General features: G+C 38.1%; 3 protein-coding genes across 3 annotated transcripts; 2 read left to right on the forward strand and 1 right to left on the reverse strand.

Moving 5' to 3' along the window:
* Positions 1 to 59: 59 nt before the first annotated feature.
* On the reverse strand, positions 60 to 2,551 carry LOC110848334. The gene is made up of 2 exons (XM_022095523.1): positions 2,470 to 2,551; positions 60 to 2,425 (listed from the first exon to the last, which is right to left on the reverse strand). Exons 1-2 carry the CDS (start codon positions 2,549 to 2,551, stop codon positions 60 to 62), a joined length of 2,448 nt encoding a protein of 815 aa, XP_021951215.1.
* Positions 2,552 to 7,922: 5,371 nt separating this feature from the next.
* On the forward strand, positions 7,923 to 9,330 carry LOC118435288 (tudor domain-containing protein 6-like). Its single transcript, XM_035851068.1, has 3 exons — positions 7,923 to 8,772; positions 8,880 to 8,999; positions 9,104 to 9,330. The coding sequence occupies exons 1-2, from the start codon at positions 8,207 to 8,209 to the stop codon at positions 8,926 to 8,928; spliced, it is 615 nt and encodes a 204-aa protein (XP_035706961.1). The 5' UTR covers positions 7,923 to 8,206; the 3' UTR covers positions 8,929 to 8,999; positions 9,104 to 9,330.
* A 6,674-nt stretch (positions 9,331 to 16,004) lies between these two features.
* On the forward strand, positions 16,005 to 16,334 carry LOC110848337 (60S ribosomal protein L21-like). The gene has a single exon (XM_022095524.1). The coding sequence runs from the start codon at positions 16,005 to 16,007 to the stop codon at positions 16,332 to 16,334; it is 330 nt and encodes a 109-aa protein (XP_021951216.1).
* The last annotated feature ends 2,775 nt before the right edge of the window (positions 16,335 to 19,109 follow it).

The following is a 19,109-nucleotide window of genomic DNA, read 5'->3' on the forward strand; positions in this document are numbered from 1 at the left end:
TGCGGCCAAAATGCTTCGTCTTGTTGCAAGAAAGGTGGTCCATTTATCCACCGGCTTTCTTATCCCCATTCGGATTTCTTGGAGATGCGGGTCATCTCGTCTGCCACATTTTCGTGGGTTGGAATCCATCTCCACTGCTGCGTGCTGGTCAACTCGTGAATTTCTCCGACTCGGTGGCCAACAAATTGTTGATATCTGCGGCCTTCTGCTCTGATCCAATGAAGTACTGTACTGCTATCACTCCAATAAATTGTTTTGGATAGTGGTACTTCTAATTCTTCAGTGATGAATTTTGCGATGCGAGCGCCTATCACTGCTGCTTGTAGCTCGAGTCGAGGGATGGAGAGTTGCTTCAAGGGGGCAACCTTTGATTTGGCCATGACGAGAGTTGTGGTCACCTCATCTTCTCCTGAAATTCGAAGATAAGCGACAGCTCCATAAGCTTCTTCGCCAGCGTCTCCGAAAATGTGGAGTTGGACTTGTTTTGATGTGGTCAGAATTGGGGAATAACAGCGTGGGATTATAAAATTTGATATACTTTTGAGTTCGGTCAGCCACGAGTTCCAATGTTCCTGGGCTGAGACTGGAATTGGATCATCCCATCCAATATTGTTCTTCCGCGCTCGCTGAATGATTAGTTTTGCTTTGACTGTGAATAGCGACAGAAAGCCTAACGGGTCATAAAGTGACATGACAAGGGCGAGGACTTCACGTTTTGTAGGGATCTTCTCTCCCTGTAGTACAGATTGGTGGGCTTTGAGAAAGTTCATGGAGAAAGTAAATGTATCTTCGTCCGGTTTCCAAAACATTCCCAAAATTCTCTCAATTTGGACATCACTCATATCCAAATTCTTCATGGAACTGGCTCTGAGGTCCTCTGGGATGGAAGCCATTACCTCGACGGAGTTCGATAACCAGTTCCTCAGTTTGAATCCTCCCTTTAACTGAACTTCACAAGTTTGTTGCTGAAGTTGGATTGCTTCTTCCACCGTGTTAGTGGAATCCAAAAGGGCGTCAACGTAGTGCTTCTTCACAATAGCATCATACGCCTGGGGAAGTTGATGCTGAAATTCGGCAGCATTCCTGTCCTTTGCTTCTTGTGCACATGCAGGCGAGCATGTAGCACCAAATATGAGGACGCCCATCTCGTATTCGTCGGGTTCTCTGGTCCGATCAAGGGCACGCCAGAGAAAGCGTTGAGCCTGCGTATCTTCTTTTCGAACCCTGACCCGGTGGAACATGTCTTCGATGTCCGCCGTGATTCCAATGGGTCGTTGACGGAATTTTAGCAATATTCCTGGTAGTGATGCCATCTTGTCTGGTCCTTGGAGGAGGTCATTCAGACTTTTTCCTCTCACCTTGGCTGCGGCATCGAACACAAAGCGTTTCTTTGGCTTTTTCGGATTGTAGGCCATGAAATGTGGGAGGTAATTTGTCTTCGGAGTAACTTGTGTAGTTTCTTCTGGGGATAACTTGCGTGCGAATCCTTTTCCCACATATTCTTCTATTCGGGTTACATATTGGTTCGCAAATGTGGCATCGCGATCCATTTTGCGTTCCATTTGCATCAGTCGATGGAGTGCTAGCGGTTTGGAGTCTGGAAGTGTGACATCATCCTCTCTCCAAAGTAATCCAACCTCCCACCCGTCTTGAACTCGTCGCAGGGTTGAGTCGAGGATGGATTGAGCTCGTACATCTTCTTTATTTCTTGGCTTGCTGTTGCTTGGAAGTGTTCCAAAGGATTCATTTGACATAAAATCCTTAACAATGTGGTGCAAATCGTCTTCTTCGCGCATGAGGAAAGAATAGTGTTGTTTGTTGTAAGGGTTGAGATTCCCAATCACCATCCAGCCAAGCTTGGTTCGAACTGCAATGGGAGCGTTGGGGCTTCTTCCCATCCTGTGTTCCAAATGCACATGAAGGTGTGGGTGGTCCATACCAATTATGAGCGTAGGACGGACATCATCATACGGCTGAATTCCAAGTCCTTGCAAGTGTTTGTACTTTGAAAGGACAGACTGCGGAAGAGATTGGCTGGGAAGATCGAGTTTGGGCATGGTTTTCACTTGCAGAGGGAAACTTGCATTATCCTCCTTATGGTGAATGTGAAGCTTAAACTTCTGCGACATGGGGTACTTGGCTGTGGAGTTAATCCCTTTAACGGATAATGGTTCGGCTGGACCCTTCAGCCCTAACTGTTCGGCGGTCGCGTCTGACATGGTGGTTATTGACGAGAGGCTATCCAACACGACGAAGCCATCCACCGGTCCTTTGGCCGATTCTATTACGACGGGGCAGACCAAGTAACCAATTCTTCCTCCATTATATGAGGATTGGATTTGTTCGATTTTCTGAATTTCTTCTTCCTTCTCTTCCTCCTCTGATTCGTTCGTTTCGCGTGGTTTTGGAATTCTTGCTTTCTTTTCTTGATGTAGAGGTGATGATGCATTGCTTCACACTCGCTTTTACTGCAGACTCGTTTATTTCTGCATTCGTTGAAACGGTGTCCTAAGTTGAGACATCCGTAGCAAGCTCTCTTTTCTTTGACCATGTTCCATCGCTGGTCAACTGTGGCGTCGGTGAATTTCTTGCATTCCCGGCCGTGATGGGATGTGTCTCCGCAGAATACGCATCTCCTTTCATGAGTGCATTGCTCCTGCTGAGCGAACCAACTGTAGCTCGCGCTGTATATTACTGCTCTGTAATAGTCTCAGTTATGCAACTACACAATCTCAAATGTTAATCACACAAATACATATATGATAAATTCGTTACATAAAACTTGTTAAATAATATTATTCAAATTCCGGCGACAATGGGTTTAGCAAGAGCGTGGACATGTCGTTGGTTCAGTTAATCGTTATCGGAGTTTGGCAGGCGTATACGTGGTGGACCGTAACGTGTGTACTGGTCATCTTGCTGGCAGACTAACTCATCCATCCGGCCGAGATGATGCGACTATTGGTTCTAATTTTGGAAAGGTGTGAAGTTTTTCTATAAATTAGAACACATTATGGTTTGTGACAATAATGGTATTCCATCGTAAGGAAAGTGCCCAGAATGGCTATTCGTGTTAATTTCAGAATTCTTGATGCATTGTTGCCACAAAGGTTCCGAAAAATTAAGAGATACGTACAAGTTGAAGGATTAAGAACCTTGAGTGTATGAGTTTCTAATTGTCGAGAATTTGAAGCAGCAATGCATTTTATGTACGTTTACATGGCGTTGTATGTAGCGAAACTAAAATCCACAGCTTAGAGTCTACATTTTTGCTGAACTCATGCATATATATTGGAGATACATGACATGTGTGGATGTACATAAAATAGAATTTCTATATTGAAATGTTTTTGCAGGAAGATGAACATAATTAGGTCATACCGAGTAGCCCAAGTCGTTGAAAAGCTAAACAATAATTTTTGGAGGAACCCTCAAATGCCAATTTTAGTGGTATTCATCACTACAACGGAAACTATGGCTCTTTACGTTCTGACTACTTCCAGAACTATATTGCCGTTGCCGGTGCTCGTGTTATTTGTTATTGGAGGGTTGGATTTCTTTGTCATGATTCACGTCGTTTTTCGCATTCTGTGTTGGCCTTACGTATCATCAAGCAGGCTGATTGATAAAGTGAAATTATACGCTCGACGGGGAAACCCTGCTTGGTTGAAGCGTTTCGTACGATCGTGTCCTCGATTAAAAATCCAAGTGGGAGATGGCACGGTTTTTGATAGATTGACGTCCTGTGTTATTTGGCAGTTTTGTGTGGATGCGCTAATTGATATTTTACTAACATAAGGACATTAAGATGTGTGAGTCTAAAAGTCGCACGTGTCCCTCCTAAATGATTTAGTTTGATGAGGGGATTAATTAGGCTTATAACACTAAGTGATTTTCAGGTCTGACATCGTGCGAGACAGTTTAACAAATTGAGTCTGCATAAATTGTGAAAAAATTTTTAGAGTGATGTACTGATTTACTTTTAATTAATAGATTATATATTGTTTAACAAATTCCTTTACAAAGCACAAGGTTCCATAAATATGCCTAGAAGATAAGCTTTTATATTTTGTCGGAAGCAATTTTATACCACGAGTATTTTTTAGTAATTTATGGGATTTATTGTTAAACGTAGTTCAGTAGGGTAAAATCCTGTACTTATCTGGAAAAAGCAATGTACCTGGTCTTATGAATACTGGGTTTTAATGAGTAAGTATTTCTAAATGTTTCGATTACAATGCTAACCCAAACAAGATTAAATTTATGGATAGCACAACATTTTTTTCAGAAATACAGATCCGATAAATTATGTAATTCAGGTTTATTACTTGTCTTGAAATCGCCTCCAGCAATTTACTTTAAAATTTTAAGGCTTTGTCTATGAAAACAGAAGTAACTGGGCAAAAAATTCAAAATTTGCGACAAAATACATAAAGCCAATTGAAACATGGTTAAAGGTTCCCTCAGCTTTGTACCAGGGTTAGGAAGAACCCGGGGTTTTACCTTAATAACCACTACCCCGGGGTTTTACCTTAAAAACCACTATCCCGGGGTTTTACTGGGTTTTACTCAATGTAAAAGTTACAATGATACATTTGTTCGTCAACCACAAAACAAACAACTCCGCAGACTCCCGTGTCTTCTCTCCTTGATGCAATGATATCGCTCAACAATAAAAAGTCGCTAAATACACACACAGTTCTTAGCAGTTAATCGGTAGCCGGTTCCATTTCATCGCCAGACAACAACTCTAAATAAACTGTATAATGCAATTCCATGTCAAACTGTAAAGTAATGTCAACGTCAGCAACGTCGCCGCCATCATCACTACGGGAGTTCTCTGTTGGCAGTAGCTAAACTGCCTCTTCCTTGTTTAATAAATTGTTTTCTACGATAATTAATTACAAATTTATCGCACAGCTTTCTTTGTGATATCATCTGAAAGCCTGTTCTCTCCTGCTCGTTTTATCATAAATTTGATAGATAAAGTTTTTCCCAAAGTGTTTTGAAATGCGAATTAATTTGTCCAAAATAAGTAATATTATTTCACTCTGCTCCATATATAAAAACTACGCTCTACCCCAAAATAAGCCGCTCCTGGTTACACATATACAGACATCTGCCAATTTTTGAGGGTCATCCACGGCACAAAGGATACCCACCACTCAGCTGGTGTAGGGGGTTCGTCTCTACGCCCTCAGAGTCCGGCACGGAGTATGAGTGACCGGTTGTTGCGGGGCTGGCGGCTCTCACGCACTTTAAGTGCCTACTCGAGGCGAGAAACTTCCAGCTAATTTTTTACCATTGGATTTTAATTTGCCATAAATACACTCTTGCTACCGTTTTATGCTCAGATATGTCTCAACTGCGACCTATATACTTACAACGATATACTTACAACGGTTTTATGATGTCAGACCCAATTTGCACAACTTGCCATCTTCTAATTCGCCCTTCTCAACTCAAGCTGATCTGTTGCCGCTGCCTCCTTAACCACTTAACTCGTCACCCATCAGTAAAAAAACGACTCTCGCCGAGCTCACACAACTTTCTCCAACTACCGACAATCCAAGGTCTCCTCCTCTCTCGTCACTTCAAGTCAAATTAAGAAATACAGCTGGCCTGAAAATCGCTCACCAGAACATCAACAGTGTAAGAAATAAGTTTGATGATATTATTAGCCTATTGGTAGATTGTAAATTAGACATTTATGCGTTAACTGAGTCTAATTTAGATTCGACACGTGACTTATCTTCTATGTTCCAAATTGACGGATATAATTTAATCAGAGAAGACCATTCAGATAATAAAGGTGGTGGAATCGCAATCTATATAAAATGTGAGTTAAATTTTGTAATTCTTGATAGCCCATTACCTAATCACCGCAACTCTGAATGTGTTATTCTCAAATTGTTGCTTAAAAAACACGGCATTGGTTACAAAATCCGTGCAACATTTGTCACAAATTCGGTTACAATACTCGGTTTGCTGCATTTTAAAGAGTCTTATTTAATGATCAAAATTTTTTTTAATTGGAAAACAAAGCTAAAATTTAGGCAATACTTCGGCTAGAGGTTAAACGACCGAAAATAATATTAATGACTACTCATGTGCAATAAATTTCGTAAATTATTAGATTGCGTAAATCAATTTTCTGTGGTATGTACACATATATTACTGCACGTGTAGTTATCCAGCGAAAACTTAAACGCATGATTTCGTGATTTACTCAAAAGGTTATAATAAGTCGGACAAGACAATCGTGACTTACCGAGAATTCTGCTTCCTTAATTACTCAACCTAAACACTGACCTTAGAAGTGTAGTCGACGTCAATAAATTTGTTTCGTTTGTTCAACGTGTTCCCAAGGCCTCTAGCTAACTTGCCTACATCGCCGTTTCCACGAATTAATTAGATTTCCTATATTTTCGAGGGTAATCTTCATCCACTCACCACTTTTTTCCAAAGTCATCAAAAGTTGTAACTCGTGTGGAATGAAGCTTCTGTTTGAACGTTCCAAAGCCATAAAAATCAAAAGGACTGACATCAGGACTCTTCATAGGTATCTCGGAGTTAGGAAAAATAGAAGTCCCAAACTTTTGTTTCTATTCGGCTACATCCTGTGTCCTTGTTGTGTGTCATTTGTTCTTAATGGCCGTAATAACGTGTGACTGAGATATTTTCACGACTTTTTTAATTTGGTTTTGGTCGAAAGGTTTTGCTTCCTTGTCAGGGCGTCAATTCTTCGAAAAACGGTAAGCGACACCAATTTTGGGGGCTCAAACTCTTTTGGCGATGGGAGTCCTGCTAATTAAGATTTTCTCGTAATTCCAACGGAACTAAGTACAGTAGACACTGCTCTTCGAGAAACACGATATCCGGATAATTTAAACTTGTCAAAAATTTTTGTGTGTGACGATCTTCCTCCGGAAAAGTGCTTATTGAGACGGTCGACTTCGGGGGCCATATCTTCGTCATTTTTCGACCAATTTTTTCGACATTGTTTTATAGACCTCTGACAACTCCAATTTCACAAAAAACATACATAAATACCCAACACTATTTTCGCGCGGAATTAGGTCAGTGTTTAGGTTGAGTAATTAAGGAAGCATAATTCTGTAACTAATACCGCATAAATAGCAGCGTAATTTAGCAAATTTGGCTAATTTTGGACACTGCTGCCCAAATTGGGTAAAGTTGGAACATTTTAACCAAAACTAATTTTATGAATTATTTGAAGCCCAATTTGTCCAGATTTGGCTAAGTTTTGATCACAAATTGAATGCTACAAAATTGGCTAAAATTGGCACATTTTGGCCTGTATGTTAAAAACCACTGGAGGGCCGCAAACCGACTATTGTAACCGAATTTGTGGCAAATGTTGCACGGATTTTGTAACCAATGCCGTGTTTTCTTACAAAAACCGACGTGTCTATACGAAGATTCGTATCCAAAACGTCGCCTTGTTTAGCTACTAATAAGCCATAATAATTAAGTACAATCAATTTGTCATAAATTTATAATTGCTTTTTCCAAAGTCCAATTTTTTACCAGCTTTAGGGAAAGCAGGTGAAAATCAAAAGTTGGTTTGCGAGATCAAATGGAGTCTCCAAGAATGGAGTCGGCTGCTATTGCTATGCCTTTACTACTACCGCCTCCTGTAAGTGATATTTTTTTTACTAACGCACTTTTTATATATATGTATGACCTCTGACGCGGCCTGGTGTATTTATTTATTAAATCCCTCTACATACTAGGAGGTGATTTCATATGTATTTCCGGGAATTCAGAGCTCTTGAATGCAAATGTTGCAACCAGTTGGTTGGATTTCAACATCGTATCACTGGAATTGTTTTCTGCACTGGAGGTTGTAGTAAGGAAGATAAAAGAGCGCCTGCAAGGAAAATTATACCAATGTAAATAACAGTCACTTTTTTCCGCGATTTTTTTTATTTATTATTATAATTATACAATTTGATGGCATTACATGGTTTTCCGTTGTAAATACCACTGATAACGAGGACTACAACGAAGTCAAAGATTCCCCTCCTGCTGTCAACAATATTAAATTGGAAGCTAACTCGTACGATGTTGTGAATCCACTAGTGTGGTAGAAGACGCTGAGATCAAACTGACTGATAACAAGTTGAATATTTCGAAATCCAATTTGAAAGTGGCTTCTGATGCATCAAAACTCTGGACCCCAATGATGATCAATCCATTCAAAGTCACTAAATGTGTTGATCTCGAAAAAAAGCCTGAGGCCATCGAGACAATAGAAGAGGTCAAGAATATAAAACAATCAATGACTGCCCCAGAATCGAAGCACTCTGACTGCGAAATTGCTCCAGAACCTCAACTTGTGCAGAAACCACAAAAAACTGAACCCTCCTCCGCGCCTGCTCTTGAAAAAGAAAAGGGGTTCATGTGGCAATCTTGCAAATACTCAAAGAACTTGATCGACAGCGCTATGGTTAAGGTCTGCTATGTTTGGAATGTCAATTTGATCCAAATCGTTGCTGAGGAAGACGAAGCGGACCTAAATAACTACATGGATAAGATATATTCTGTGAAGACCGAACCATTGACGGGACCCCCAATAGTTGGGGGTCTATATCAAATGGTATTGGGCAATTATGCCGACGGTCAATTTTACAGAAGACGTGTTCTCAAAGTAATGGGCGAGCTATTTACTGTGTACTTTGTGGACTATGGGGACAGTCGCGATATTCCTTACACAGATATGTTGAATGTGAATGAATTTCTCATGAAGTAATTTTTAATTATTTATCACAATGTAAAAATTATTGTTGCCGGTCGAAATATGGTTTCACTTGTCTTCGATTTGTAAAACAAATTATGCCTTTATTTTCACTTAGGACCCGATCTACAGTGCTCGTGTCATTCTTGACGCTACTCCCACGTTGATTTCTCACATCAAACCTGACAAGGACTTATAGTTAGAGAAAGCGCTGTTCAGCCCACTGCAATTGCAAATGGTATGAACCAACCTACATAATTCATATCCCTTTTATTTTACTAAGTTTATTTGTTTTCATACTAAATAAGTTTTGCTTATCATGTGCTTGTCTATTTCTTTCAGGTCGATAGGATTATTTTGAGTGCCTCTGATCCTTACAAAATTGTTCTTTGGATGTCAGAATCTGAGAATTTGAACGATCTTGCTGGTGCTTTCATTCAGGAGAACGATGCAAAATGAAGTCACAGCTAATGCCTACAAACTGTTTTTTTTCTTTGTCAAACACAGTTGTACGTTTACATAAACAGAAATGTATGCATCTAATAAATCAGCGACAATTACATCGATAATCTACATATTCATGAATAAGCTTAATTTATACTCTATGTATTCATAAATTTTGTATATACAAAAGTCTCGTTGGTCTTAAAATACATACATAAATACATAATAAATTTTGTTGTACGTGTCATTTTTTTTTCTTATGAAGTAAGAAGAACGTCATATAAATATGTTTCTGAACACAGTTTTCCTTCGCATTGTTAGTAAGTGAATAGTGAGTCATAAATAAAAAGAGGGGGTGGAATAACTATCGCCAAGTTGGTGGGGAGAGGAAGCTTTAAGGCGCGAAAGGCCCTGGAATATGTACCGTCCGGTGGTTTAAAGGCGCGAAGTGCCGAGATGATGACGAGTACTTATTATTTGTGTTGGGTTAAGTAGAAAAATGGTCGAGTCACCACTTCGTCACATCACAGCAAAACCAGTGGACCACTTGGTAAACGTGGTGAATTGTAACTGATATAAATAAATTGGGTTTATTGTTAAAAAGGAAAAGGGGGAATATGAGCGAGCGATATGGGTTTCCTTCACTCGAAGTGCAATAATAAGTGAACGGCAAAATGTAACACAGAGTGGAATGGAAACTCCAACTACGAAAGCTTCTTTGACTGCAGTGCTAGTATAAAACCCAAGCTTAAGGGAGCAGGCTAAAAATATTATTCCTGGAATTTGACCTTTAGAATTCATGCGAGTGTATGCAACTGAGTAAATGAGTAGTAGCAACATTGGAAAAGCTAGTACGCTCGCATGCATTCTAAAATCAAATTCCAGGAATAATATTTTTAGCCTGCACCCTTACGACTTGGGTTTGATAATAGCAATGTGTAATACGAATACAACGACCCTTTAGTAAATATACTGTGTTTGGATCATCTCGTTTCATTTGACTGGAGTCGTTATCAGGGTCGCGATCCAAGTTAATTTGGGTAAGGAAAAAACGACAATTTGTACCTTGTTAAACTCTCAAACTATTTTATTTTTGGAACAGTTGGTCCGTGAAAAGTAAATTTCTACGTCCGTTTTTGAATGTAACGATGGAGGAAATTACGTAAAAACGTGAAAAATTACGAATGCCTGGCTACGGGTCACGTTTATTGTTTTTTTGAAAACTATCACCCTCCGCAACGTGAAAACATGATCACGTTGCTACGAAAATAGTTTACAGGAGTATTTATGCAAGCTGCCTATTGTTATTACAAGGTTTTGGTATATTCTTGAAATGAAGGGTGTACAATGGCTTTGATAATTTGCAGGACTATTTTATGTAATATTGGATGGGATTTTTTCTCCGACGGTGATGTTTGGGAAAGTCGAACGCTTCTTGTCAAAGTAGAATTGTAATATTTTAATAATTACAATTAGTGTAAAATTGTATAAGGTGGAGCTATAATTGGTTTACAGTTTAATTAATATAATTCTATTCTGGTGTTGCAGAACTTGTAAGAGAAGAAGATAAACTTACGTGGACTTACCATGGCAGAAGTTCAAACGGATTGCGACCATAGGGTGGGGGGAGATGGTGGCGCAAACTGTATAGAAGAAGAAGACGACGAAATGATCTTCGAAAAAATTATAGTTCGTAGCACCTTCAATATTCCATCGCATACGTATAAAGCAATAAATTTTCAACCACGCAACACCAGCTCAATGTTTGAAAGTAAAGACCAACTTTACAAAAGTCACCTCGTAAAAGAGTGTGGGAGCGAACAAAGAAGTCGTTGATCAATTCCTCATATCAATTCTGCCTCATCGTTGCCTCCTCGCGTTGACGAGGAAGATGAGGTCACCTGCTTCCGTCCAACGGCTACAATGTACACAAACAAGAGGTTTGAATTTCCTGAATACCAAGAACAATCTCCTACAACATTAAAAGACGAGCTTACTGCCAATAATTCGTTCGAATCGCAACAAGAAGGCAAAAGTCCAAGAACCAATTCGAATCAGAATGGAGCCACCACTAAAGAGCTTACCAACTCAACGGGGGACAACTCATTCTGTGATATGGACACTGCCCAAAGCGAGTTGCAAGAACCTAATCAGGCTGAAAGTGATGAGCCTGGCATTAGTTTTGGGGAAGCGGTTGATAATGCTACAACTAATATTTCTAATATGTTGCTGGGAGATGACATCCATGACCATGCTATCGGTTCGGAAGGTGAAAATTACTATTCCGTCAATGACACGAAATCCTCAACCGGAGAATTGCCCCATTCTCGCGAACATATTGTCATCCAGGAAAATTACCCTCCACAAATGAGTACATCATTTGAAGAAGACTATGAAAAGATTTTTCCATCGTTTAACATTCTCGCCTTCAACACAAACCAATCTGGGTCAAAGGAAGTTAATTCTGAAAATAATTCCCTGAATAGTTCAATTTTAGGAAATTTTAGCGACGTTTTCAGTGACTTACCTTGTGGAGATTCTAGTGGCTTTTGTTCAGTGAATGACCTGCTCCAAATGGCCGAATCAAACTGGGGTTTGCCTCTTGCTGGCTTGGAAGATATTGTTACAATGTGCTCAAGTACGAAAGTAGACGACTACTCGAACGTATGGCTCCATCAAAGTCATGAAATGCTGTCGGATACTTTCCCCTACACAAACAAGTCTTCGTCAGAAACCCCACCTCAGCCAAATGAAATTAAAGAAGTAATGGATTACACAAATCACCCCCGGCGTACAAATAATTGACACGCCAAGGACGGTCAGAAAATATCAATGTTGCATCTGCCTGGGGCGTTGTTTCTCTTCAGAGACACAATTAAAAAATCATATAATATATAATCATAAAATATCTCGTCATCTACCATGTCGTATTATGTTCGTAAGTATACAGTGCATGATATTTAATCCATATTAAAAATTAATAAATTAATTCCTGGCTGTGTTGAATTGATGCGTATGTATGTATATTAGCACCATTAAATTAAACGCATCCGTTTTGCTTTGTTTTGTCGTAATTACAGTGATGACGAGATTGACAAGGAACAAAATGATGTGGATTACTACGAGAGACAAATAAGAGGGCCGGTGCCTGGACGCGTTTATCTAGAAAAAGCAAACAATTCCGACTCTGAATGGCAGGACTTATCTGACTCGGACAGCTCAGCATATGATGATGATGAATCAATCGATATCAGCAGCTACAGTTCCTCACACCATGACTACCACCATCCAGATTATGTAGAACGGAATAGAAGGGTGAGACGATGTACTAGGAAAAAATCAAGTAATTCATTGACAAACCGAAAGAAAAACGGTCCGAATTCCCGAAAAAGGTTCTACAAAACGTGAACCGTTAGTTAGGCGTTTAAGGCAGTGTCCCTCAAAAGTTACTAAATAAGTTTTTAGCGAATCACCATTTTGCTTATTCATATATACCACAATGTACGTCAATTTAGCCAAACACGTTTACCTCTCGCCAATGTGGATAGTTACACCACAAATACGAAACGACTTAGAAATGTGTATTTAAGAGATGTCCACCCTTTTATTAATACTCCCAAGTTCTTTTTTGAGGAGGAAATTATAGAGAGCTTGTTTGATAAGTATGACAACAATTTATGTGCTTTATGTGCATAAATGTGTGTACTAGGACATGTGTACCTTATGTATACCCAATATGCATACATAAATGCAATATACTAATCTTGCAGAAAGATCCATGGTTCGCATACAGGTTAAAGTTAGGACCATCCTAATGTTTGCAATTTAATTAGTAGCCTGATTCACCCTTTATTTAACATATAAACATGACGATATAATTTTTAAGTGGTGATATTCATTCATGTATCGTTTATTTTCACAAATTCTGATAGATTTTCTTGTACACTACATGAGTACGTGAGATGAAAAAATCTGGCACCCTGTAAGAGTGAAATATGTATGTGTATGTATATGCATTTATGTATGTACTCATGTAACGCTCGAGTACAACATTTTTTCTTCCAGTAGTGAAAACAGTTCATCTTTTAATGGACAGTTTTCTCATTCGTATTCCCGTCTTTGGTGAGACGATCGTCTCTAATTTGAGTTCATATTTTTCTAAGTACATTCATACACACAGCAGTATCAAGCAGGTTTCATCAAAAAGCACCACGTCGCTGGACGCCTGTTTCGAAAAAGTTATAAAACTCATAGTCATATTCACTTTTGCATTGAAGAATTTAAACATAGCTTAAACGTAGCAAAATCAGACATTATGAAATTATTTCATACTTTTTCCATGAGAGGCTATCCTTTGAAATTACTTAATTCTCATTATCTAAGGTTATCTAAAATTGATAGATTACAACTGCTAAAACCCAAAAGTAAATTATTAATCAATTATCTGAGTGTACATAATCCTGAGATTCTGTTAAGATATAATAACTGTACTACAAATAATATTATGCCTGTCTCTGTTGCAAACGACACGTTCATTATATTTCCGTTCTATAAAATTCCAGATATGAAATACTTAATTTTAAGGTACTTTTATAGCAAATTAAGTAATTATTTTAACGGCAAAAATTTGAAAAATCATATTAATATTAAAATGGGGTTTTCAATTCCAAATTCTCTAGAAAAAATAACAAGAAACGCACAACGAATGTAGATAGTCTTGATGCCATCTATGTAATAATAATATGAATACTTGTAATTTTTTCCTTTCTTTTCTTCCCTGATATACGTATTTTTAGTTTTATTTTTATTTTTATTTACTAATTTAAGAGAAGTAAAATAAATATTACAGGTAATTTACCACACAGAAAATTGCAATTGTAACAAAAAATATACATCAGTCTGGTGAATTATAGATTTCCCACTATAAATACAATTACGAAAAGGACCTGAATGTAATTAATTTTATATTAATTTTATTGAACTCAAATTGAGGTGAGTTTGATTATTGGTATTTGGTCTTATGATAATTAATAATAATTATTTTTTTAAATTATATGGTACTTAAGGATTTTTTAAATTATATGGTACTTAAGGATTTTCATTATTTACGTGTATTTAGCCTGATGATGCCACAATAACATGCGAAACCGGTAGCTCAGATTTGAATAAATGTCATGCAAAAAGGAAGTTACGTTGAAGCTGCAACTTTTCATATATCATTTTTACACCTCCAACCATTCACAATTAATTAAAATTTATCATCACAGTGGCAAGAAATGAATTCAATTAAGGAAAACCTCATCCCTTGTCCTTTCGATTGGCCCAGGTGAGAAAATTTGTTAAAATGGTGAAGGAATCCAGAAACCAAATTGAGCAAGGAATCAACTTGGAAGCACAAATTAGAATGTGTGCATATTCTTTGTACGCCTATTTTCAGGTGAGATTTTGTGCTTAATTTTTATTCCTTCCAGCCACTCTGTACGAGACTGAGGCCATTATCCATGAAGCCAAAGAGTGTTTATGGATAATCTGAAAAACTACGCAAGTCCTGATGTCCTACTATTTAATTTGTTGGCTGCCTTAAACAAGGAGAAAGTTCCTTACATACGCCATTGTACTAATTTTGGGTAACCCAATATTAAACGCTGTGCACATGTAAATTCAAGGGAAAAACTTGTCACATTGCCCCGGCATATCGACGCGGTGGCGCAATGGCTTGTGGGTTTGGTTTTGCAGCAGATGTATTCGAGTTCGAACCCTGGCAGCGCTCTATCTTTTTGCTTGGATTTTTTTGCCCTTAATTAATTTAAACATAAAATAACTATTATTGTTACCACGTGCAATATTAATTTAATATTTAAAGAAGTGATCTAGCACATATCTCAATTTTCACACACATATTTATGTTAAGAAGAGCATCATAAATTTTTAATGTACATTAATAATTAATTAAATTACATATATAATTCACAGTGCTGAAATAAATTTTATAACAAATAATCTAAAATGGGGAATTTTCGCAAAAGTTGAAATGATTAGTAATCCATTACTCATGAATACAGATAACTTTACGACACCATGAACATTTAATAAATCTTTGCATTTCACAGTCTATCATTTGGCACTTTCTGGAGTCACCATCTAAAAAAGTAAAGCACACCTCATTTGCGTTTAAAAATGGCTCTTTAACGTCAGACAACCCACTTGAGTACCAAGAATATTTTATCATTGGTTTGAATATAGGGGCGGAAATAAGAAAATGAAGAAGTGATTGCAACTTCAAAACTCCTTTTCTTGTTGTCCAATTATCCTCCTGGCTGATTCCATTAACGTTTATGAGAACTTCGAGGCCTGTAAAATTTCTCGAGCAAGATATTTTAACTGACGGTGAAAGGTAGTGTCAAGTGGCTGCGCAAGTGGTGTACATTTCTCAGGAATTATCTTGACCGTGATTTCTGGCATTCCATTGTTTTCTCCGAAAAACTTATTATAGGATTGTAGATTAGTTTGACCGGTCCAGCTGTCCAGAATCCAAAGAAAATCTTTTGTCACTGCAGGAACAACTTGTTTTTCAAGAAAATATTCATTCAACGAGGTGGATAATTTTCCCGATGTGCTGCATGTCAATGTAATGTTCGTAGGGAGGTATGACTCTACATCTTTCTTAACATGTGGTCCAAGTTTCCCACCAGCTTCCTGCAAACATACAAAAACGTTTCCGACGATTCCCCGATTTTCCGACGATTTAAGATATTAAATTCCGAATGGAATTTCCGACAATGGTGCCGTACAAAGCGGTATGCCTTACAGGTACTATCATGGAAAGACGGGGCGCGTTTATAATGTGACGAAGAGGGCTCTTGGCGTTATTGTCAATAAGAAGATCCGTGGCAAGATTTTGGCCAAGAGGATTAACGTCCGAGTTGAGCATGTCACTCATTCCAAGTGTCGTACCGACTTCTTGGACCGAGTTCAAGAGAACGAGAAATTGAAGAGGGATGCGAGGACGAAAGGAATCAGTGTCGTTTGCAAGCGACAGCCTAAACAGCCAAGATTAGCCCATTTTGTCAGCACAAAAGGCAACGCTCCCCAACTCCTCCAACCCATCCCCTACGAATTTGTAGCGTAATTTAATCTCTTGTGTTAATTATGAAAACAGGAGAAATAAAACTTTTATTTTGTGGGATTGCCTTGCTTCCATAAGTTCGGCATACACAAGATCGTTGATTTTTTTGTATTTCTGAATCTTGTTATCCCCAAGATGTGCTTGAGAACTCCATGTGTACGCTGTTGACTTGTTTGGAATTTCTTTTGCTCCTTTACGTCTTAAAGTTTCCCAGTTCCATTTTGGATTTAGGTCCCATAATCTAATAATCTGGATCTTTCTTGCATTTTAAATTTCACAGCGAGGCTTCTTTTCGGGATAATCCAATACAAATTCTTCGTCACTATCGGATGCATAAAATTGCGAATTTTCATCTTCAGGATCGACATTTTCGTCCGAGAAGGAACTTGACATATCTATACAATAATCACAAATTATCATGCATTAGTTCAAAAGTACCCAATAATTTGATCAAATAATTTACCTCTTAAATCAAGCAAATCGTCTTCTTCAAACACAAATTTCTGTAAATTCAGCAGGTGTGAATCAAATAATTTTTCTGCAAACAATATTTCGTTCTCTGTCCCACTCGTGACCTAAAATAGAATTTTTATTGTGATATTACTCAGAAATATTATAAACTTTTACCTTTATATAATTTTTGTCGATGTAATATTCAGTCATAATTTTTTGAAGCTCTACTAAAATTCCAAATGGATTTATAAAATCAGGACACAAACCTGTAAATATATAATTATTTAGCTCGAATTTATTAATTATAATTGTGCACCGGATGTTACCTGACGCTTACATTATAAAGCAGTTTAATTTTATAATATATTATTGCCTCCTCTTACGCATAAACTAATGACTCCATTATTTTTAGCAACATGGCATTTTTTAATGAGGTTGCTACGCGCGTCTGGTCTCCTCCAAATTCTACCAGTTTATTTTGTTTTACTTATTATTAAGTCACAAAATACATACTGAAAATTTTGATAATATGGTAAACCAATATTGAAATTCTGGGAATTTAAACGAGTTACATCAAATTTTTCGAAAATTGGGTTGTTGGTTAAGAATTTGAAAATTTTTAGGCGGAGATAAATGGGTTTTTTTAAATCATTATATTATCTTGCAACATTTATATTATGCTGATTTTAATTGAAAATATTATTAATAAACCATCGGCAAGTACGGTGTATTTAAGTAGCGGAAGCAGTACTTTGGTGTTGGTGAAATTGACAACGTTGAAAACAATGTTGAAAATGTTAAGGGTTAATGTGTGAAACTTGGAATATTTAAAAATACATGTGGCTAGGTCATAAGGTCAAAAACAAAAATGATATTCATATTCAGAATTCGCATCAAGAATAACTTTATGACCTAAAGTCTTTTATTACCTTAATAGCGACCATTTAAGGTTGTTGTCATGGTCAAAACCTCTCAGTACAAGTTGATATAGCCCGAGTCAGGGGGGAGGGGCTGTCGGATAATTTCCAGCCACACAAATATTTAATATTCAAACTTAATTAACAGGAGATTTGCTTAAAATCCATTAAAACTTTTTCGTGACCTTTTGACCTTGACCGTGACCTAAAAAGGTCAACAATCAGGTCAAAATGCAAATTGGTGTCCATATTCGGATTCCCCGTCAAAAATCATGGAAAAAGTTTTTGTGACCTTTTGACCTTCACCGTGACCTAAAAAGGTCAACAGTGAGGTCAAAAGGTCATTGGATGTCGAAATCATTCTATCCATTGAAATCGTCTTGAAAAATAGTTGTCAATCGATATATCACATGCCATATTCATGGCTTTGACCTTTTGACCTTAATTTCAAGGTCAGGGGGTGTGGTCCCGGGGTCAAAAAGATAAACCTGCAACCCCACTTGACTCAAGGGTCATTTCGACACCAAGATCATGGAAATCGGTTAAGTGGTTGCTGAGATCCATATGCGGACAGACAGACAGACAGACGGACGGACAGAGCAATCACATAAAGTAGCGCTTCCGCTACTTAATAAATTGCATAGATGGTCCGCAAATCCAAACGAAACTGTATAGTTCCGTGTTGCACAGCGGATAGAAGGAAGAATGAGCCTTTACTATCATATCACAGGTTAGCTATGAGTTCATCAAATGTTTTCAAGGCCACTAAAATAGTGTTTTCATACATAGATTTCCAACCAGTAGAGCTCATGCCAACGTATGTCGACGGTGGGTTCAAGCTCTTCGTCCAATTCTTCCGGCGACTTTCGACTTTGATCAACCGAAGCATGAAGTGTGTTCCCGTCACTTCCAGCATTCAGATTTTTCTTTGAGGGAAATAAGACGATCGGATCTTCTACCAACGGCAATTCCCACTCTGCACCTACATGAGATGAATTCCACTGGAAGTGTACAACTCTTCTTAATTCCATTTTTCAGAGAGAGACAGAGATTCGGGCTGATTCTCGCAGGTGTCACTACCCGCTCGCAGTAGGAGCGTATGGAAATCACCAGTCTTCGTCTCTCTCTGACAAACATTTCACATTGCATTGTTACGGCCTTTGCCATACAAGATGGCCCCACGGAAACTCTGACCTCAAAAACGTCATGGTTCCGGTCATTTCACTTCGGACAACAAAAGCTGAGAATATGGCTCTTTTGACGTAGACAAATCTGGCATCAGGTTGTCAGAAGTGAAATGACCGGAACCATGACTTTTTTAACGATTTATGTGTACACTGCAAATAAACTGGTGTCAATTCCGCGCGGTGTAGTCACATATAGACACCACGCGGTGTTAATTGCCCGT

This window comes from Folsomia candida, unplaced genomic scaffold (assembly GCF_002217175.1).
Source record: "Folsomia candida strain VU population unplaced genomic scaffold, ASM221717v1 Fcan01_Sc004, whole genome shotgun sequence".
NCBI lineage: Eukaryota > Metazoa > Arthropoda > Collembola > Entomobryomorpha > Isotomidae > Folsomia > Folsomia candida.